The following is a 16,267-nucleotide window of genomic DNA, read 5'->3' on the forward strand; positions in this document are numbered from 1 at the left end:
GACATATAATCATAGGTACAAATAGGGGGGACTTTAGTGCTTAAGCAACCCCCCCCCCCCCAAAAAAAAAAAAAAAATTAAAAACTCAAAAGTTTATATATTTGTGCGTATTCATACAGTACATTCTGGCCCCTCAAATGGCGTCCGCGATAAATACTTAAGGGTAGGGTATAATGTATAAATAATCATCGATGGGTATGTCACGTCATGTAAACACAGTATTTTTTTTTATGGACCCCCGAATGTCAACAGGTCCAGCAAACTTAAAATTGTTTTCAGATACATGCAAACAAATAAATATATTTTGGTTATAGTAGGTATATTTTCCAAGCCTACCCAATTTATTTTTTGTATTGTGTGAAAACTAAAACTTTTACCTTAGAATTTAATCTCCAAAACAGTTGTTATTTATTAATAGTTTTTAAATAGATTTAGATTACTATAATGATATCTGTAATTTATTTTTATTACTAATTATTTATTTAATTTAACGATTGACCCATTAAAATATATTAATACGTAACTAATATTTGGAAATTTAAAGTTAAATGCTTTTATCTAGATTCACAACCTACCTAATTGTGTATAAATAAAATTTAAAACAAATCCTATACGTCGTAGACTATGAGTTATGAGTGTTATGACTAATTTTTTCAAATGTATCGAGTACCTATCTAAATACTTAAAATGTAAGTATCGTGTATCTAGTACCTATCTCGATAGGTACTCCAAATCCAAGTATCTAGTCACTAGTAGGTATCGCGATTCTGATTTTTGAGTATCTTACATTCTTACCCATCAATGATCATGATCATTATATAGTTTTATAGCCTATGGCCGATAGGTAGGTATTATATTCTTTGGTTGGTATTAGTAACTGGTAACTAATATAATATACAATAAATGTACCTATATAAAAAAGTGGGCAAGTATCTAAGTCTTATACATTAGGCTATTTCTCTAAACTCTTCGATAATTCTGAACAGTAGTTGATGACTTATGAGTTTAACTCATCATTGAATAAGTTTATATGACTACCTATAGGCTTTAATAGATGTGTTAAATACTTTAATTTGAATTCCATTGAAAGTGTTGACTCATATAAAAACGACTACCTAACGATGCTGACAGGAGACGGTCTGCCCTCTGTCAGGCGTCAGCGTATATTACTAAGTAGGTATATATTTTGACTATTTGATTAATCATAATCAAACTCTAACGGATAGGTCATAGGTATGTTAGTTTTTATTAATTTCAGTCAGGAAAACTAGGTTCAACTAAAGTTGTTGAATATTGGAAGCAATGTCAAATTACTTAGTAATAATAATGAAGTGTCTAAGTTGAAATTAGGAAATGCAGTTACCTGCAAGCCCATTTTACATTTTTACTCAATAATTGGGAAATGCTCACTTAACAGTTGTTAACGCTTGAATAATGTGGCTAAATACATTTAATGATAATTAGTAATAACAAAGTTTGATTTTAAAATCATAAAATATAGGTAACATGAGGCCACTTAGGAGCTTTTAAAATTATTGGGGGACTTGTGCCTCAACGTCTACCGCCTTATGGCTTACTTGTCATAAAGCATCATCCGAATTATAAACCAGAATAACCTATACCTATACCTATAATCTGAAACAAGGGGGAAATGGGGAATGTAGGATGCCTTTGTAGGCCTTTTTTACAAGTTTAAAACTTTAACATTTATGTTTTTTTGTTGTCGCCGGTCTTACGTGTTTCCCAGTGATCTATATGTAAATGCTTTGTAATTACCACTTGTCACTCTTAGACCTGTACGTAGCGGTAGCTCAGGTCATTAACCAATTATTATAAAATTGAAATTTAACTTATACAGTATCATGTACTTTATTTTGCACAGCCAAAAAAATGTTGTAATCCCCTCTTCCCCAAAAAAACTAACCTAACGAGATTTCTCCAGGAAAATTGGGTTTTCTCGTGTTTGGGGGGTGTACAAAATAAAGTACATAATCTCTATAAATAATGAAAATTGTACTTTAGCAATAATCGACGCAGGGCCGAACCTATTTAAGTTATTAAATTGAAAATTTGAGGATAGATAATTATTATAATCTCAAGTTCTACTGAGAAAGAATTTTTCAAAATTATGATTTTAAAGAGTTGAAATCTGTAAAAATAAATTTATACGTGTAAATTTGTATATCGATATTCACATAATAACAATAGCAGTCGGCCGATAACGAAAAATACGGTATGGTGGCCAGTGAGGAAGGGGGAGGGGGAATTTTAATTTGGTTGTTCAAAAGAAGTACAAAATACTGTCAAGGTTAGATTTTAAGATTAGAAAGTGGCAGTGCTGGTGAAACGGGCCTATAAGACAAGTATAATTTGATTTTGTCCAAACACATTTATTTTCAGAATAAGTATATAATACAAGTATGAATAATTTATAAAATTTAATTATAGTATTCACAAAAATTAATAAACTACAAACACAAAATTATTAATGTATCTGTATGATAAAAAAGTTATTTAAAAAAATGATCTATACAAAAACATAATTAGATATTAAACATACACATATTATTTTGTTTAGTTGTTGTTATAAAACAAAATTATACATTTAATAATAACTATTTATGTAACAAAAATAGAATACATTAGAAATGCACTCTTATTTCTCAAAATGTTATCGGATGGAATTACAACAGCAATTTTTAGAATTTAATTTTCTTCTAAGGGAGGAATTTGATAGTTAATAACATTCATTGGGAAAAAAATGAATGAGTTTAAGTCTCTGCTCAATTAATCTATTTTCTTCACGCGTTTTTGCTTCGGACTTTGTGCCTTTTGTTTATCTATAATGTAACAAAAAAATCATTTGAATATTAATATTTATTTAGTAGAAATTTCTACAATATTCATAACCTCAATAACACTAACTTCCAAAATTCAACATTTTTTTAAATGACCAATTTTTAATTTTATCATTAAAAACCAAACTTACTTAGGTGATTGAGAACATTCTTAGGAACCCAGTCCATATCAATTTGTTTGCTAGTTTTTGTTCCAGTTTCCAAATTTGCTCTAGTGCGACTTGGCAGACCACCACCACCAACGCGTTTATTGCCAACTGAGTATAGAAAATGTTGTCCACCGACCAAAAGAAGAACACACGCAGCAGCCATTAAGACATACAAAAACAGAGTTTCACCATCCAAACCTTCTTCAACTTCAATGATGTTAACAGTATCGTTGTATAATTTACTAATCATTTGTTTTCCTTCCTAAATAAATAAAAGATTATGAATCATTAATTATAAAATAAATAGTAAAAATAAAAACCTTACATAGTCTCTATAAGCAAGATTGATGCTAAGTCCAAATGGACGTCCAGCAAATGCATCAGCTGGGATAAAGGCATAGCCAAGAGTAGCCTGGGATCCTGGTGGAATGGTTTTCTCTAACAAGACGGTGGTGAAATTTTGAATGTGGAAATTGAAATCCATGGGGTAGCGAAGTGAAGCATCCAAAGTTTCCAAAACTAAATCATTAGATCCTTTATTGGTAAATCCCACAAGAAATTCAGACAAGCGACCAGCTGGTAATTCTAATGAAAAAATTAAACACATTAGTAATGATACAATTAAAAAATAGGTACAAATAAATAAAAAGAAAATATACGATTTAATGTAGTATTATCAATCATATTTATGGTTAATTTTTTATGATTTTGTATTTTATATGACAATTGTTTACATTCACTTTGTTTGATTATTTACAATGTGTCTTTACAGATAACTACCTGAACAAAATTGCATACAATCATGTTTTTTCATACTATTTACAAAATAATACTTAAAATGTTAAAATTGTTGTCTAATTAACATTTAATTGGTACAACATTTACACTCAAATATATAGTATTCAATAATGTTAAGTGTTATCAATAGGGCTCGGGACTTCTAGGAGTTTGCATATTTTTAAATAATCATTCAAAACATAGCTAAGTAATATAGAAATTTGTTTCATACCAATACAATTTTATATTTAAAATTTATAGTTGCATATTTTGCATATTTGACCATATTTTATTTATAAGTGCGTATTTGACCATTTTTAATTTTATTAGTGCATATTTGACAACATACAAGGAGTAAGTTTTATAAATTTATAAAAAAAAGTTAATTTTAAATAAATTTTCTGTACCGGATATAAATATTTAAAAATTAATGTTTGCATTTTTCTTGCCTATCACTATAATTGTATTGTTACTTATTGTTACACTCGTAATTCCCGATAGGCGATAAGCGGATAATGATACCAAAAAAACATTTTATAGACTATGACTAGTTGTAGATAGAGACCAGACCGCCTCGTGAATAGTAAAAGTTTACAGTTGGTGTTGTGCGTTTTTTGTATTTTTTCTTTCGAGTGAGCCCATAATAAAATAATTAAAAAATGCCTTGACCTAAACCAAAACCTTTTGATTGGCTTGACAATTTTGTAAAAGAATTAAATTTTTTTTAATGCATATTTTATTAAGTCCCTAGCCCTAGTTATCAATAATAATCAATAGGTACCTATTGATATTACAACTCATAACATGTGCACAACTCAACTATATTTTTTATAGTTTTTATACATTAGTAAGAATTGAAAGTTGATACAGATTAAATTATTACACTAGTGTAAAATTATGACTTACACAATACGTCAATATTTGTATTTTAATGAATACTACTATCTAATATTCTGATGACGATGCTGTAAACCAAGAAACTTAAAATCTATTTACAGAACTATACGAAACTGTTTAGCTTTAAGAGTAATTTACCAATGCTGGCTTTTTCCTCGAACACTGGTTTGGTGAACAGCAAATACGTGTCAGCATCTGTCGGCTCTAAGTCTTCGATTGTAGACTCATCACCCTCTGTCTCGACTAATCCTTGGTCCTCGCTAACAATCATCTCTTCGTCTGCGTCGATTTCGTCTTCAGCCTTCACGACACCTATAACAACACACGTAGTAATTAGGTCAGGTTTTTGAAAAACGAGCCAAACAACAGTCGTCGGTACTAATAGGTACAACTACAATACCTATGGACACGGCTAGTAGGGACAAGCACAGCAACATCCATTTAAACTCCATCTTCGAGTTAGGTAAAGGACGTATCAGCACAGGGTAACGAAATTCGAACTTTGAGAGAGCAACGACTGAGTGACGACGGGATGAAAGTAGTCAGTGACCGGTCGGTGAACTGCAACCAGTTACCACGTTTATATAATACGTACAGGCGGGTTTATATCGGAAACGACAAAAATCAGGGGAAACGTTAAAAGTACGGCACGAATCACCGTGATCGATGGTGCTGTGCACAGACAACCAGACAAGTAAGTGCGAAGGGCACGTTAGGTAACGTTAAGCGCAAATGTTACAAGCGTGTACGCGGCTTTACATGCACAAGAGCCCGCGCCGTATCCGTCTATTACTCAATGTGTAGTTACGATTTTTCGAACCTAACCTAAGACCGTGGAACGAACAATGAACAATGAACACGGATTACTAGCCCCGGGTTTTCGATACCTACTCACATCGATACTTTTGTTTCGATACTTTACTCATATCAGTATTTTGATTCGATTCGATACCAAGTAAAAGTATCGATACTTTTCTTTCAATACCACGTCCCTACTCGCCCGCGGTCAACTACTGATCATTCGTCCATAGCACAATGTAGGTAATACCAGCCTGCTACATCGTGGTCCATAGAAATGGTTCGTTATCATGTCACCGTCTCCCTTATCAGTCCTCACACAATCCTTTTTATAAACTGCGACTATCAGTTCTCATCGAACACAAATGGGTAATAAAAAAATATTATTTTAATGTATTCACTACAATATATACTATATACATACTACATGGCTGTATGGGTACCACCTACGTTTTACATTATTCTTGTGTCGTTCAACAGTCGGTAGTCATCGTAATAGTTTTAAAATAATATTGTAATCGTTTTAGATTTACATATTTTATTGTTTCGAGTTGCGTATTTACGTGTTATCCAATATCGACACTCCGACACTCCGAGTCGCGATCATCACGACTTTAGTATTTGATATCGTTAATTTTTTTTCACTCAACTGATCAGGTGTTATTGTTTCATTATTTTATTTACTGTTGTACATATATAGTTGTTTTAACATGACTGTTTTATCGAAAAAAAAGGCTCAGGCCCTTTCGGAAGAATGTGAACCCTCGTCGAGTGCACACGGGCATGCCTTACCTCTTTCAACGGCTCAAGCTCATTCTCAAGTAAAAAATAATCTGCTGACTTATTATATTCATTTCTCTGCTTTATATTAAAATAAAGTGGTTTGCTTAATATTACCATTCCTATTGAATTTATATTTTAATTTAGGTCCACTAGTTATATTTGTCATAGGTAGTGAGATTTAAGAAAGTTACATCATATTATATAAACAAATTTAAAAAAAATAAATAGGTATGTTCGACAAATTTTGCACTGTACTTTAATATTAAAAACATTGTGAAACTCAAATTTAGTTGCTTACAATTTAGTTCAGATTTTGTTTCATTTCATGTTTTGTAAAAATAAATTTAGAACCTGAAGGTTATGGTTGGATTTGGTTGGCACATATATTATATTCTTGTAACAAATTACATATCTATTTGATTTTGAAATTCAAAAGTTAATAACTTATTTGTGTTTTTGTAAAGATTTGTATACTATCTTTGACAAAATTATGTTAAAAATATTTTGGACTATTTTTTAAATGTACAATTAATATGGCTACTGAAATCATAATCAATAATTAAGAAAAATGAACTGCATGCATTTTATTATACACAGCTAATTTAATAGGTACTTATTTTAATTTGACTGAATCTAATTCAGTTATATGTATTTATTTTCTCCTACTGTTAGAAGTACTTAAAATTCTTTACTTGGTCAGGTACTTACCTATCTATATTTGTATTTATTTAGCTCTGATTATACCTACATAATATACCTTATTCATATAATAGTTATTATTAGTTAACATTTGCTTAATTAATTACTTATAGAAATAATTGAGTAAAGTATTTACGTATCACTAGATTTTTGCATGACAATTCTTTATTTTATTTTTTTATTTCATATCATATTGTAACTTAAAATATGTCTTTATTAGCTTATTCACATGGCATTGTATAATATAAAAAAATACTAGGTAGAAATACATTTATTTTAAGCTGCAACAAAGTTATGAATTTATTAAGGCTTACAATAATAGCCATTAATAGGTAGTTGAAAATTAACAGTTTTATTGACTAGATATAGTAATAAGCAGGACTCGTAAGTTCATGCATCTGCATGTTTTTTTTGCTACACAGGAAAACATGCTAACTGAGATACAGATCCGTTTCATGACAAAAGTAATAGTAATATAAAGTTTAAAAGTGCATGTTTTTGCATGTTTTGGGTGTAAAGGCATATTTGGCATATGATCGTTTTCTTAGAGTTTATTTCGCATATTATTTCATAAAAAAAGCTTACTGAATGATAGTGTTCCGATTTATTTTTATTCTAGTGTGACTACATAGTATTGTAGTACTTATCTATTTAGATTTTATGTGTTTTACTTAGTATAGCCGAAACAATGTTATCACTACCATCTTCCGCCATACAAAGCCTGTCGTCAAAACGATACCTGTACAGGCATGTACACGTGTGTAATGTCTCTTACTAACCCGCATCTATAATTTTGTGCATTGGTACGGCATATTTTTCTTGCACTCGCCAGTCGCCGATGAGTTGTTTAATTGTACGAGTCGTGAAAATGTCAAATACATAATATTTCATTCTAAATGTTTTCATTGTAGGTGCTGGATAATGGTGTACACAAATTAGACAGAAAATGACTATCTAATTAAAATTGATAACGATGACAAAGCCATATGATTATATGAACTTCACAAGTATTCATTTTATTAATTTTGATTGTTAAATGTATAAAAATTAAAAGGAATAAAATATTTTAAAAATGAAAGGATATATTCTTATTGTTTTAAAATTTGCTCATGAATTTTTATAATAGTGCATTTTTTAATGCATTTTTTCCAATTTTTAGTGCATGAATGCATCCTTATTTATGCATTTTTTAGTGCATGAACTTACGAGCCCTGGACTAATGAGTCTTAAGTAACTGTAATTTTATTTCGAGAACTCTGATATAAAGATCATTTATATGTTTATTTTATCAATTGATAGAACTTTAGAATCAGGTTAAGTATTAATTGTATTCATATGTTTAAAATTATTCATGCATAATATATATAATAGCAGGATCTTGTGTACCAAAAGTTAAATATTAATAAATATGTATGTTCTGTAACAAATTAAAGATTAATAACATACCGCAATATCCTCAGCATTATCGATTAAGCCTCACTCAACAAATTTTCTTAGGTTAACAGAACACAGAAACTTAAAGTGTGAGTGTACCTATATTATTGTCATAGTCAGTAATGGAGTTTTGAATCGCAAAGTAGTTAGTCATCTCTAATTTTTTAAATAAAATTATTAGTTTTATTTACTATAGGTGTAGTAATAACTTACCTTATAGATTAATCATAATAATTAAACGGTTTTAACTTGTACTCTGCTACTCTTGTGATCTTCAATAGACTACCCTCAAGAACAGAGTTTAATAATAAAATATTATATTATATTATTACTAAATCAAAATACTACTTAACTGGATAGAACTATGCTAGAGATTAGTTATAAATATCGAAGGCCATTTGGTTTGAAAGAATGAAGGTGTGTTGAAATTAGGTGGTCACTTCGGACAGTAGTAAATAATTTAAGTATACAATTAAATATATTCAACAAACAAAGGCATAAATTATTTTTTAGAAACCACTATCGATTATTGCACTAGTAATATTTTGAACAATATTGGGCAGTCCGCTCAACACTTCTACTAAATTGCAACACGCCTCCTTTGTTCTTAATCTATCTATAAAATTATAAATGGATTGTAAATTAATGTAATATTAATTAACTATCATTAATATTTCAGATAAACACATTAGATGATCGAATCAAGTCTCCACAAAGATGGTCTGTAGAAAATATTGATAATGTTTTATGTTCAAAACAAGGAAAACGCAGGATTCACCGTAGTCCTCACAGGTACTTAAAGTACTTTAGTAATTATCCACTACTTCAGTAGTACATTTTTAAATAACCAAGAAAATCCTACGCTGGGTCAAATATTTGTTTTGTATATGTTGTCCATTATAATCATGCTTTTAAGTCGATATTATTGTATCTGATTATAATATGTATCCACAATACATTCTTTCTTATGCCTTTTCTAATGAGTGGTTAATAATTTTAAGAAATACAAGAAGTAGTAAAGGTCGTGATAGAGACAATAGATCATCTCAAAGTCCTGGTACTTGTCAGTGTGGAGCCACCGACTTGAATGGTCACTGCAGTTCAGAAAAATGTGGATATAATAGTGAGGATGAATACGGCGAAATTCCAAAGCAATTTAATGACATGGAATGGGCTGAGGTAATTATAGATTGATTTTAATATCTAATATAAAAATAAATAAAACTTATTTTCAAGTACTTAATATGTTCTGTATGTAGTTACAATGTTTTTATATTATATATGGATTATGAATACTTAAATACATTTTATATTTATATTTTTGATTTACACATAAAATATTTTCTATCGAATACCAAATAAATTTATTATACAGAGTTATCTGCTATCATTTATAATACTTAGGCATAAATTGTGAAATAACATTTAGTTTAGTCATACTTAATAATGAAAATTTTATGAAGGTTTCTGTGTAAATGTGTTTGAAAAATATTTTGTGTTAAGTTTTGAATAATTAATACTTTACAACATATATTATATTAATTTCAGCAAGATCGTATCTTTGAAAAAGAGCTGAAAAAATGTGATCTGATTTTAAAACAAATGAAAGATGACGGTGCATGTCTATTTAGAGCTGTATCAGATCAATTATATGGCGACCAAGATATGCATGATATAGTTCGTAAACAATGCATGGATTATGTTGTGAGTAATTTTTATAGTGGAACAAATCTTTTTTTTTATTATTTGTTGTACTATATTATTTTAAATCTAACTTTTAATGTTTTTTTAATCATGGTACAATTTCATTTCTCTCTTTGAAAATTCTATTGCTATTGGATTTTTTCATTATAAATATTCTACTTTATTAAATTAGTCGGCGCCAATTATTTTTAAATATGAACATTATTATTATTCCTTCCTTTGATTCAAATTTTTGAATTAAATTAAAATCTATACTTCCTAAATGTCTAACATGCATTTAATTTTACACAAAAACTATTTAGTTAATTGTTATTACTTTTTAGTCAAGCAATAAAGATTACTATATGCAGTATGTTACTGAAGATTTCAACACTTATATTGCTCGTAAAAGACTAGATCGGACTCATGGAAACCATGTGGAAATACATGCTATGTCTGAGTTATATAACCGCCCAATTGAAGTTTATTGTTATGACATTGGTAAATTAATTTAACTTTGAAGTTCTTAATAAATTATGTTTAAAATATTATTATTATTATTTTTTTTTTAAGAACCAATAAACATTTTCAATAGAGCTAACACATCAGAGTCCTCTAATCCACCGATAAGATTGTCTTATCAAAGAGGAAGTCATTATAACAGTATTGTAGATCCACATAAAGCAACAATTGGTATAGGATTAGGATTACCAAGTTTTTCACCTGGTTCAGCCGATAAAAAATTGTTGACTGATGCTGTTCGCCAAAGCGAAGATTACATGTTAGAACAGGTAAATTACGCATAACATTTTACGGATAAAAGTATTTTAAATATATTTCTTATACTTGATACTTTATAACAACTAATTATGCCAAAAAAGTCTTATATTAAAAATATTTATTATTATTATTCAAGAGCCATTGTTACTATTGGGTTGCATAGAAAATTGATTAATTTAATGGATTAACCGTGGGACATTAAATCATGTTTAAAAGACCATTAGCACTGATTCATGAAATGTCATATGATTGTCTATACAACCTAGCGTTAGTGTCTTGAATATAATAATTTTTATTAAAATCACTACTTAATTTTAGCTAAATAGATAATAATCAATTCAATTAATTACTATTTTATGTTTTGAGTTTTAAGTTGAGTTTTGGTTACTAATTACTAACATTTTTTCAAAAAAGCTTATAAACATTAATTCATTTTTGTTTGAAGAAGCATTATGTTTTAACATTTTTTGATGTATATGCAATAATAATATAATTTTGATATGTACAGACAATGTTAGAAGATAAACTCAGAGCTACAGATTGGGAAGCCACAAATGATACAATTGAAGAACAAATAGCACGTGAAAGTTATTTACAATTTTTAAAAGATAACGAAAAAAGAAATAAAGTGATTTTACAAATCTAAATGTTGATTACAATTAAAATTATTAAAATAATTAATAATTACAGAATGATAAAGAGTCGTCAGCCACATCAACTGCCACTTCTGCATCTATTATCAAATCATATCAATCTCGAACTTCGCCTCCAAGATATTCAGTTGGACCTAAAACTCCACCTAATTTATCTCCTCGTAGAGATCGTTCAGAAATAGATAATCCAACATTTGTCACATTACCTCCACATCTTTTTGGTAAATATATTTTAGCTGCATAAATTATTACTGTGTCTTATACTTTATTTATCACTAAGGCATGTCAAAATGGGAAGATATTGGTATCCTAACAAAAGTGTTGGCTACTTCACAACAAGAGTACCTTGATAGTTTAAAAAGACAACGTGATGAACACAAAGAAGAAGGAGATAAGAAATATTTATATGATTCAGAAAAACCATCTACTTCTCAATGAAATTAGAAAACAATGATAATGTTGATAAGATATACATTATGCATTATTATTAAGATCAACAAATTTTTCTCGCGGTTTTTATTTGAAAATTATTTTTATTTTAATCTATCATGAGCTTTTATATCTTGCCCGGGTGGCCTCAAAAGTTATTTCACTGTTCACATATTTTTCATTCAATCAAATTTTTACATTTATAAATTCAAATAATTTTTTTAATTTTAATAGTTAAGGTACTCGTTTGTTTTTTAACCACTTAAAATTTATCATCCTCCCATCTGGCAACGTTACGCCAGCATACTTTAATCTAAAGTTTTGATATCTCTATACCTCAATATTTTACATGTAGGTTAGTATAGTACAGCCATGTCAAACACGCGGGTCGCATGTGGCATCTGGCTTATTTTGTTATGGCCTGTGGATAGCAATTATAATGAACAATTTATTGAAAAAAAAATGAATAATAAAAGTTATACAATTTTCCTTTTGTGTCACAACTATGTTAGTAAGAGGTATACATCATTACTTTTTTGTATTATCTTCTGATAAAATGTAATTGAATGAGTATTGTATAGTGTTATAAATGATGAATACAATTGAAAATTTGTTTGAAATGTGTTTTTTTGATAAATTATGTGCACAGTAAATGTGCCTGCATAGTCAACTATTCAATATATTTAGCCCTGTTCATAGTATAAGTTTGACATGCCTAGTTTAATATGTGATATATTTATGGAAAATGGTAAATACTTCTAAAATATTTGATATTTAATAATCTCTTTAGGAAATGTCCTTATTTTCTGTATTTATTATGAAATATTAATTATTAATTATGCTGCTATTAATCCTAAAGAATACATTAATACTATTTACGTTTATTTAAAAGTTGACGTGTGGCAGTAAATTTAAAAAACAATGGCATAGTGATAGATAAATTGTATGGGTGATAAATTTTATACTGAGTGGTGGCAAGGCAATAATAGCAAACAAGTACAATTTCTTATAAAATACTTGAGTATATTCAATTTTAAATTGTTTTTCATTTGATCAAGCTAATTTTTTAGTAATAAAAATTTGGATAAGAATAAATGATTTTGTTTTACAAAACTTTAGTGATCAGTGAGTTCTAACAAACACACATCATTTTAATGTATTATATAGATCAAGGGTGGCTAACAGGTTGATCACAACATGATATTGAATTGATCCCGACTTCCTTTAGTCATTAATTATAGATGTATAAGTTACCTCCTTTTTTCTTTCGGTAATTTATTAAATCGGGTTAAGTCAATGTTGGTTGCAACAAACCAGAAGAACTCAAGTATTATCATAAGTTCATTTAAGTGGGCCACCCTAGATTTAATAAAAATAATGTAGTTGAGTTATTATATTACATAATATTGTAATTTATTGTTTGACTTAATGAAAATGAAAACTTAATGAAAGCTACTCATGAGTCATGGTAGATTAAAGTATGTAGTCCTATTTAATTTAATTGATTTTTATCCACCTAAGTTAAATATTTTTTAATATTCTGTATTTTTAAAACATTTGCTGTACTCTTTGACGAACAGTCCAATTAAGATAAAATAATTGGGGACGACCCCCATTTAGATTTTAGTTAAGCAAAATGTATTAATATTGCATTAAAAATTCTAAATCTTTCAATTTAAAATTGACTCTAATTAATATTTTATAGGTAAGGACCGGATTTTTGTGCACCAAATATCTGATCAACTTGCAGTTAAAATGCTGACGAGTATAAAATGTGTAATTTATGAATTAGAGCTTCGTTTCTCAAAGTGTGGGTCGACTGGTGGGTCGTCAGTCAATTTTTGGTGGGTCTCAAACTTTTTTTTGTGAATTTTATAGATTCCAAAAAATGTGTGATAGGTACCTCATTATTAAAAGTACATTTTAATTATATTAACTATAATTTTACTCATATTAATTACTAACTTATAAAAAACTAAGTACCTATTAAAAATGTATACATATTTATATGATACAAATTTTGTTTTTGACTACTTTTTGAAAAGTGAAACAATGTAGGTCGCGAAAGATTTTTCAACTGAAATTTGGGTCGCAGTACTAAAAAGATGGAGAACCACTGAATTAATGAACAATTTTTTCACTTTAGGTATGTAAAATTATATTTCCATTACCATTTATTGTATACTAGCTGTGCACATGGTCATTGCCTGTAAAAAAGCCAATATATGATTCAAACTTTGTCCAATTTGTTCTTTAATATTTAGGGTAATGGTGTTCAAAACTTTTTAAAAAATGTATACATATTCGTGCAAAATATAAATTTGTTCAAATTAGTCTAATTCGCTTGATTCGGATTTATAACTTGTTTCTATAGATTCTGGAACTCAATATAAAGTTGCATTTGCACGAGAATCTGGTCTTTTTTTTTTAGGCTTTATGTTGATGTTATCTTTTTTTTCATAAGCACTGCCTTAATAGCCCAATTTTAGTTTTATCTTTATATTCAGTTATATTCAGGGCTTTTAGAGTGCATGTACTAAGAAAACACTAGAATATATATGCAACTAAAATTGCTCAAATAAGTAAAAAAATCTTTAAATGCAATAAAAACATACAAATCTACTACAAGCATTATTTTTGCTGTCTAACTTTTTTAATAAGATATAACAATATTAATCATATTATAAAATGTAAATGGTATTTTTAAATTTTTAAACAAATTTTGTTTTTGATTGTCATAAAAAAAATTGGTAGGCACTTACACTAAAACTTTCAACCATTTGTTAACAATAACTTAAACAAATTTAAAATGCTTGATTATTCCAAAATATGCCAAATATTTAAAACTTCAAAATAGGTATGCAATATTATACAAAATAAAAGCCTATTACCTTGAAATGAATTTCCGTGTTACCATTGTGGACACTTTAAAAAGGTGCTATTGAAATTAAATTAATTATTCAGTGCTTATTCAATAGACAATTTTACATTTTACTTTATACACTCGCAATGATTGTTTCACGGAGAGTTTATAGAAATCACTTATTTTAATTCCAGTTTGTAAATAGCTTTTTGTATGTACTTTGTTTATATGAGATTAAAATATCAAACATTTAAGCTATGTATGCATTATAACATTAGTATGCAGTGAATTTAAAATTGTAGTAGTGTTACTCACATTGCATTAATACATAATTATGATTTAATAATCATGTTACTATCAAGCAACTATAATTTTATATGCCAGGTTACATGAACAATTACTAATTTTTTAATGCACTAATGATCTAATGATCCCTTAAACATGAAAGTATGATTAAATAATTTTAATAGCCCATGATTGATCCATTAATTTTAGTGAACCATTAAAATAATCAATGTTCTGTGTCACTCGGCATAAATGTTTTTAATAAAGATGTAAAGCTTATTTTTCAACATATTTTCAATTGTGTGATATAAATGACACTTTAATTAAATTATGGTATTGAAAGTATAATACAGATTACTGTATAATCTTGTTTATCTGAAATATATTAAATATTTCTATAATATGAACAAGAAACAATAATTTATGATTGTGATTGTAATAATTATTTGATTATAATATAAGTTAGTATTATTTATACATTTTTCTAGAGACACGTGTATTTTTGATAAATGAAACGTAATTCTTGTTTTATCATGTAATTATTGAGATATTTGTCATGTATTGATAGTCTATGTATAGTTCCAAACATCACAATATTAATCATTTTTAATCATACAATAGTATTTATAGTTAAATGTTATATTTCTGCCCAAATTTTATGTGACACGTATTTACTATATAACATGTACAGAGTTCTAAAGAACCCTTTATTATAATCTATCCTGTTGTTATGACAAGATCTGTTGGATTGCACTGTAATACTGTATTTAGGAAGAAAAGCCTTTATAAAAACTATATTCTTATTTTTCTGAATAAATAAATTACAAATGTTTAAATATTTTTCATTATTATTAATTATGTATTGTAAATTGCATTAAGTCACTGGCAGTATTTTATAAATTCTTATATTTGCCATATTTTGGTATGTACAAAATATATAAATAAAGTAAACATTTGAAAAAATAATTCAAAATGGTGTTTTGTGTTATTAAATAAATAATTTAGACCAGTGTGTTACATTGATTTGTCCATTTTTTAAAAATCTTTTTTTACTTGGTTAGGTTTGGAAGGTTTGGAGATTTTGAATTTAATGCAATGTGCATACATTTTTAAATATAAAGATGTACTTACTAGTGACCTAAAAATTCCTTTTTGTTTTTTACAAATTTTAACAATCAA

General features: G+C 28.1%; 2 protein-coding genes across 2 annotated transcripts; one reads left to right on the plus strand and one right to left on the minus strand.

The window, feature by feature from the left end:
- Positions 1-2,780: 2,780 nt before the first annotated feature.
- LOC111026741 (translocon-associated protein subunit alpha-like) lies at positions 2,781-5,522 on the minus strand. Its single transcript, XM_022304872.1, has 5 exons — positions 5,082-5,522; positions 4,820-4,993; positions 3,333-3,592; positions 2,990-3,269; positions 2,781-2,840 (listed from the first exon to the last, which is right to left on the minus strand). Exons 1-5 carry the CDS (start codon positions 5,131-5,133, stop codon positions 2,788-2,790), a joined length of 819 nt encoding a protein of 272 aa, XP_022160564.1. The 5' UTR covers positions 5,134-5,522; the 3' UTR covers positions 2,781-2,787.
- A 338-nt stretch (positions 5,523-5,860) lies between these two features.
- LOC111026740 (OTU domain-containing protein 5-B-like) lies at positions 5,861-15,924 on the plus strand. Its single transcript, XM_022304871.1, has 9 exons — positions 5,861-6,300; positions 9,075-9,187; positions 9,397-9,574; positions 9,944-10,099; positions 10,423-10,579; positions 10,652-10,869; positions 11,367-11,486; positions 11,549-11,732; positions 11,792-15,924. Exons 1-9 carry the CDS (start codon positions 6,190-6,192, stop codon positions 11,947-11,949), a joined length of 1,395 nt encoding a protein of 464 aa, XP_022160563.1. The 5' UTR covers positions 5,861-6,189; the 3' UTR covers positions 11,950-15,924.
- The last annotated feature ends 343 nt before the right edge of the window (positions 15,925-16,267 follow it).

The sequence above is a fragment of the Myzus persicae genome, unplaced genomic scaffold (genome assembly GCF_001856785.1).
Source record: "Myzus persicae strain clone G006 unplaced genomic scaffold, MPER_G0061.0, whole genome shotgun sequence".
Lineage (NCBI taxonomy): Eukaryota > Metazoa > Arthropoda > Insecta > Hemiptera > Aphididae > Myzus > Myzus persicae.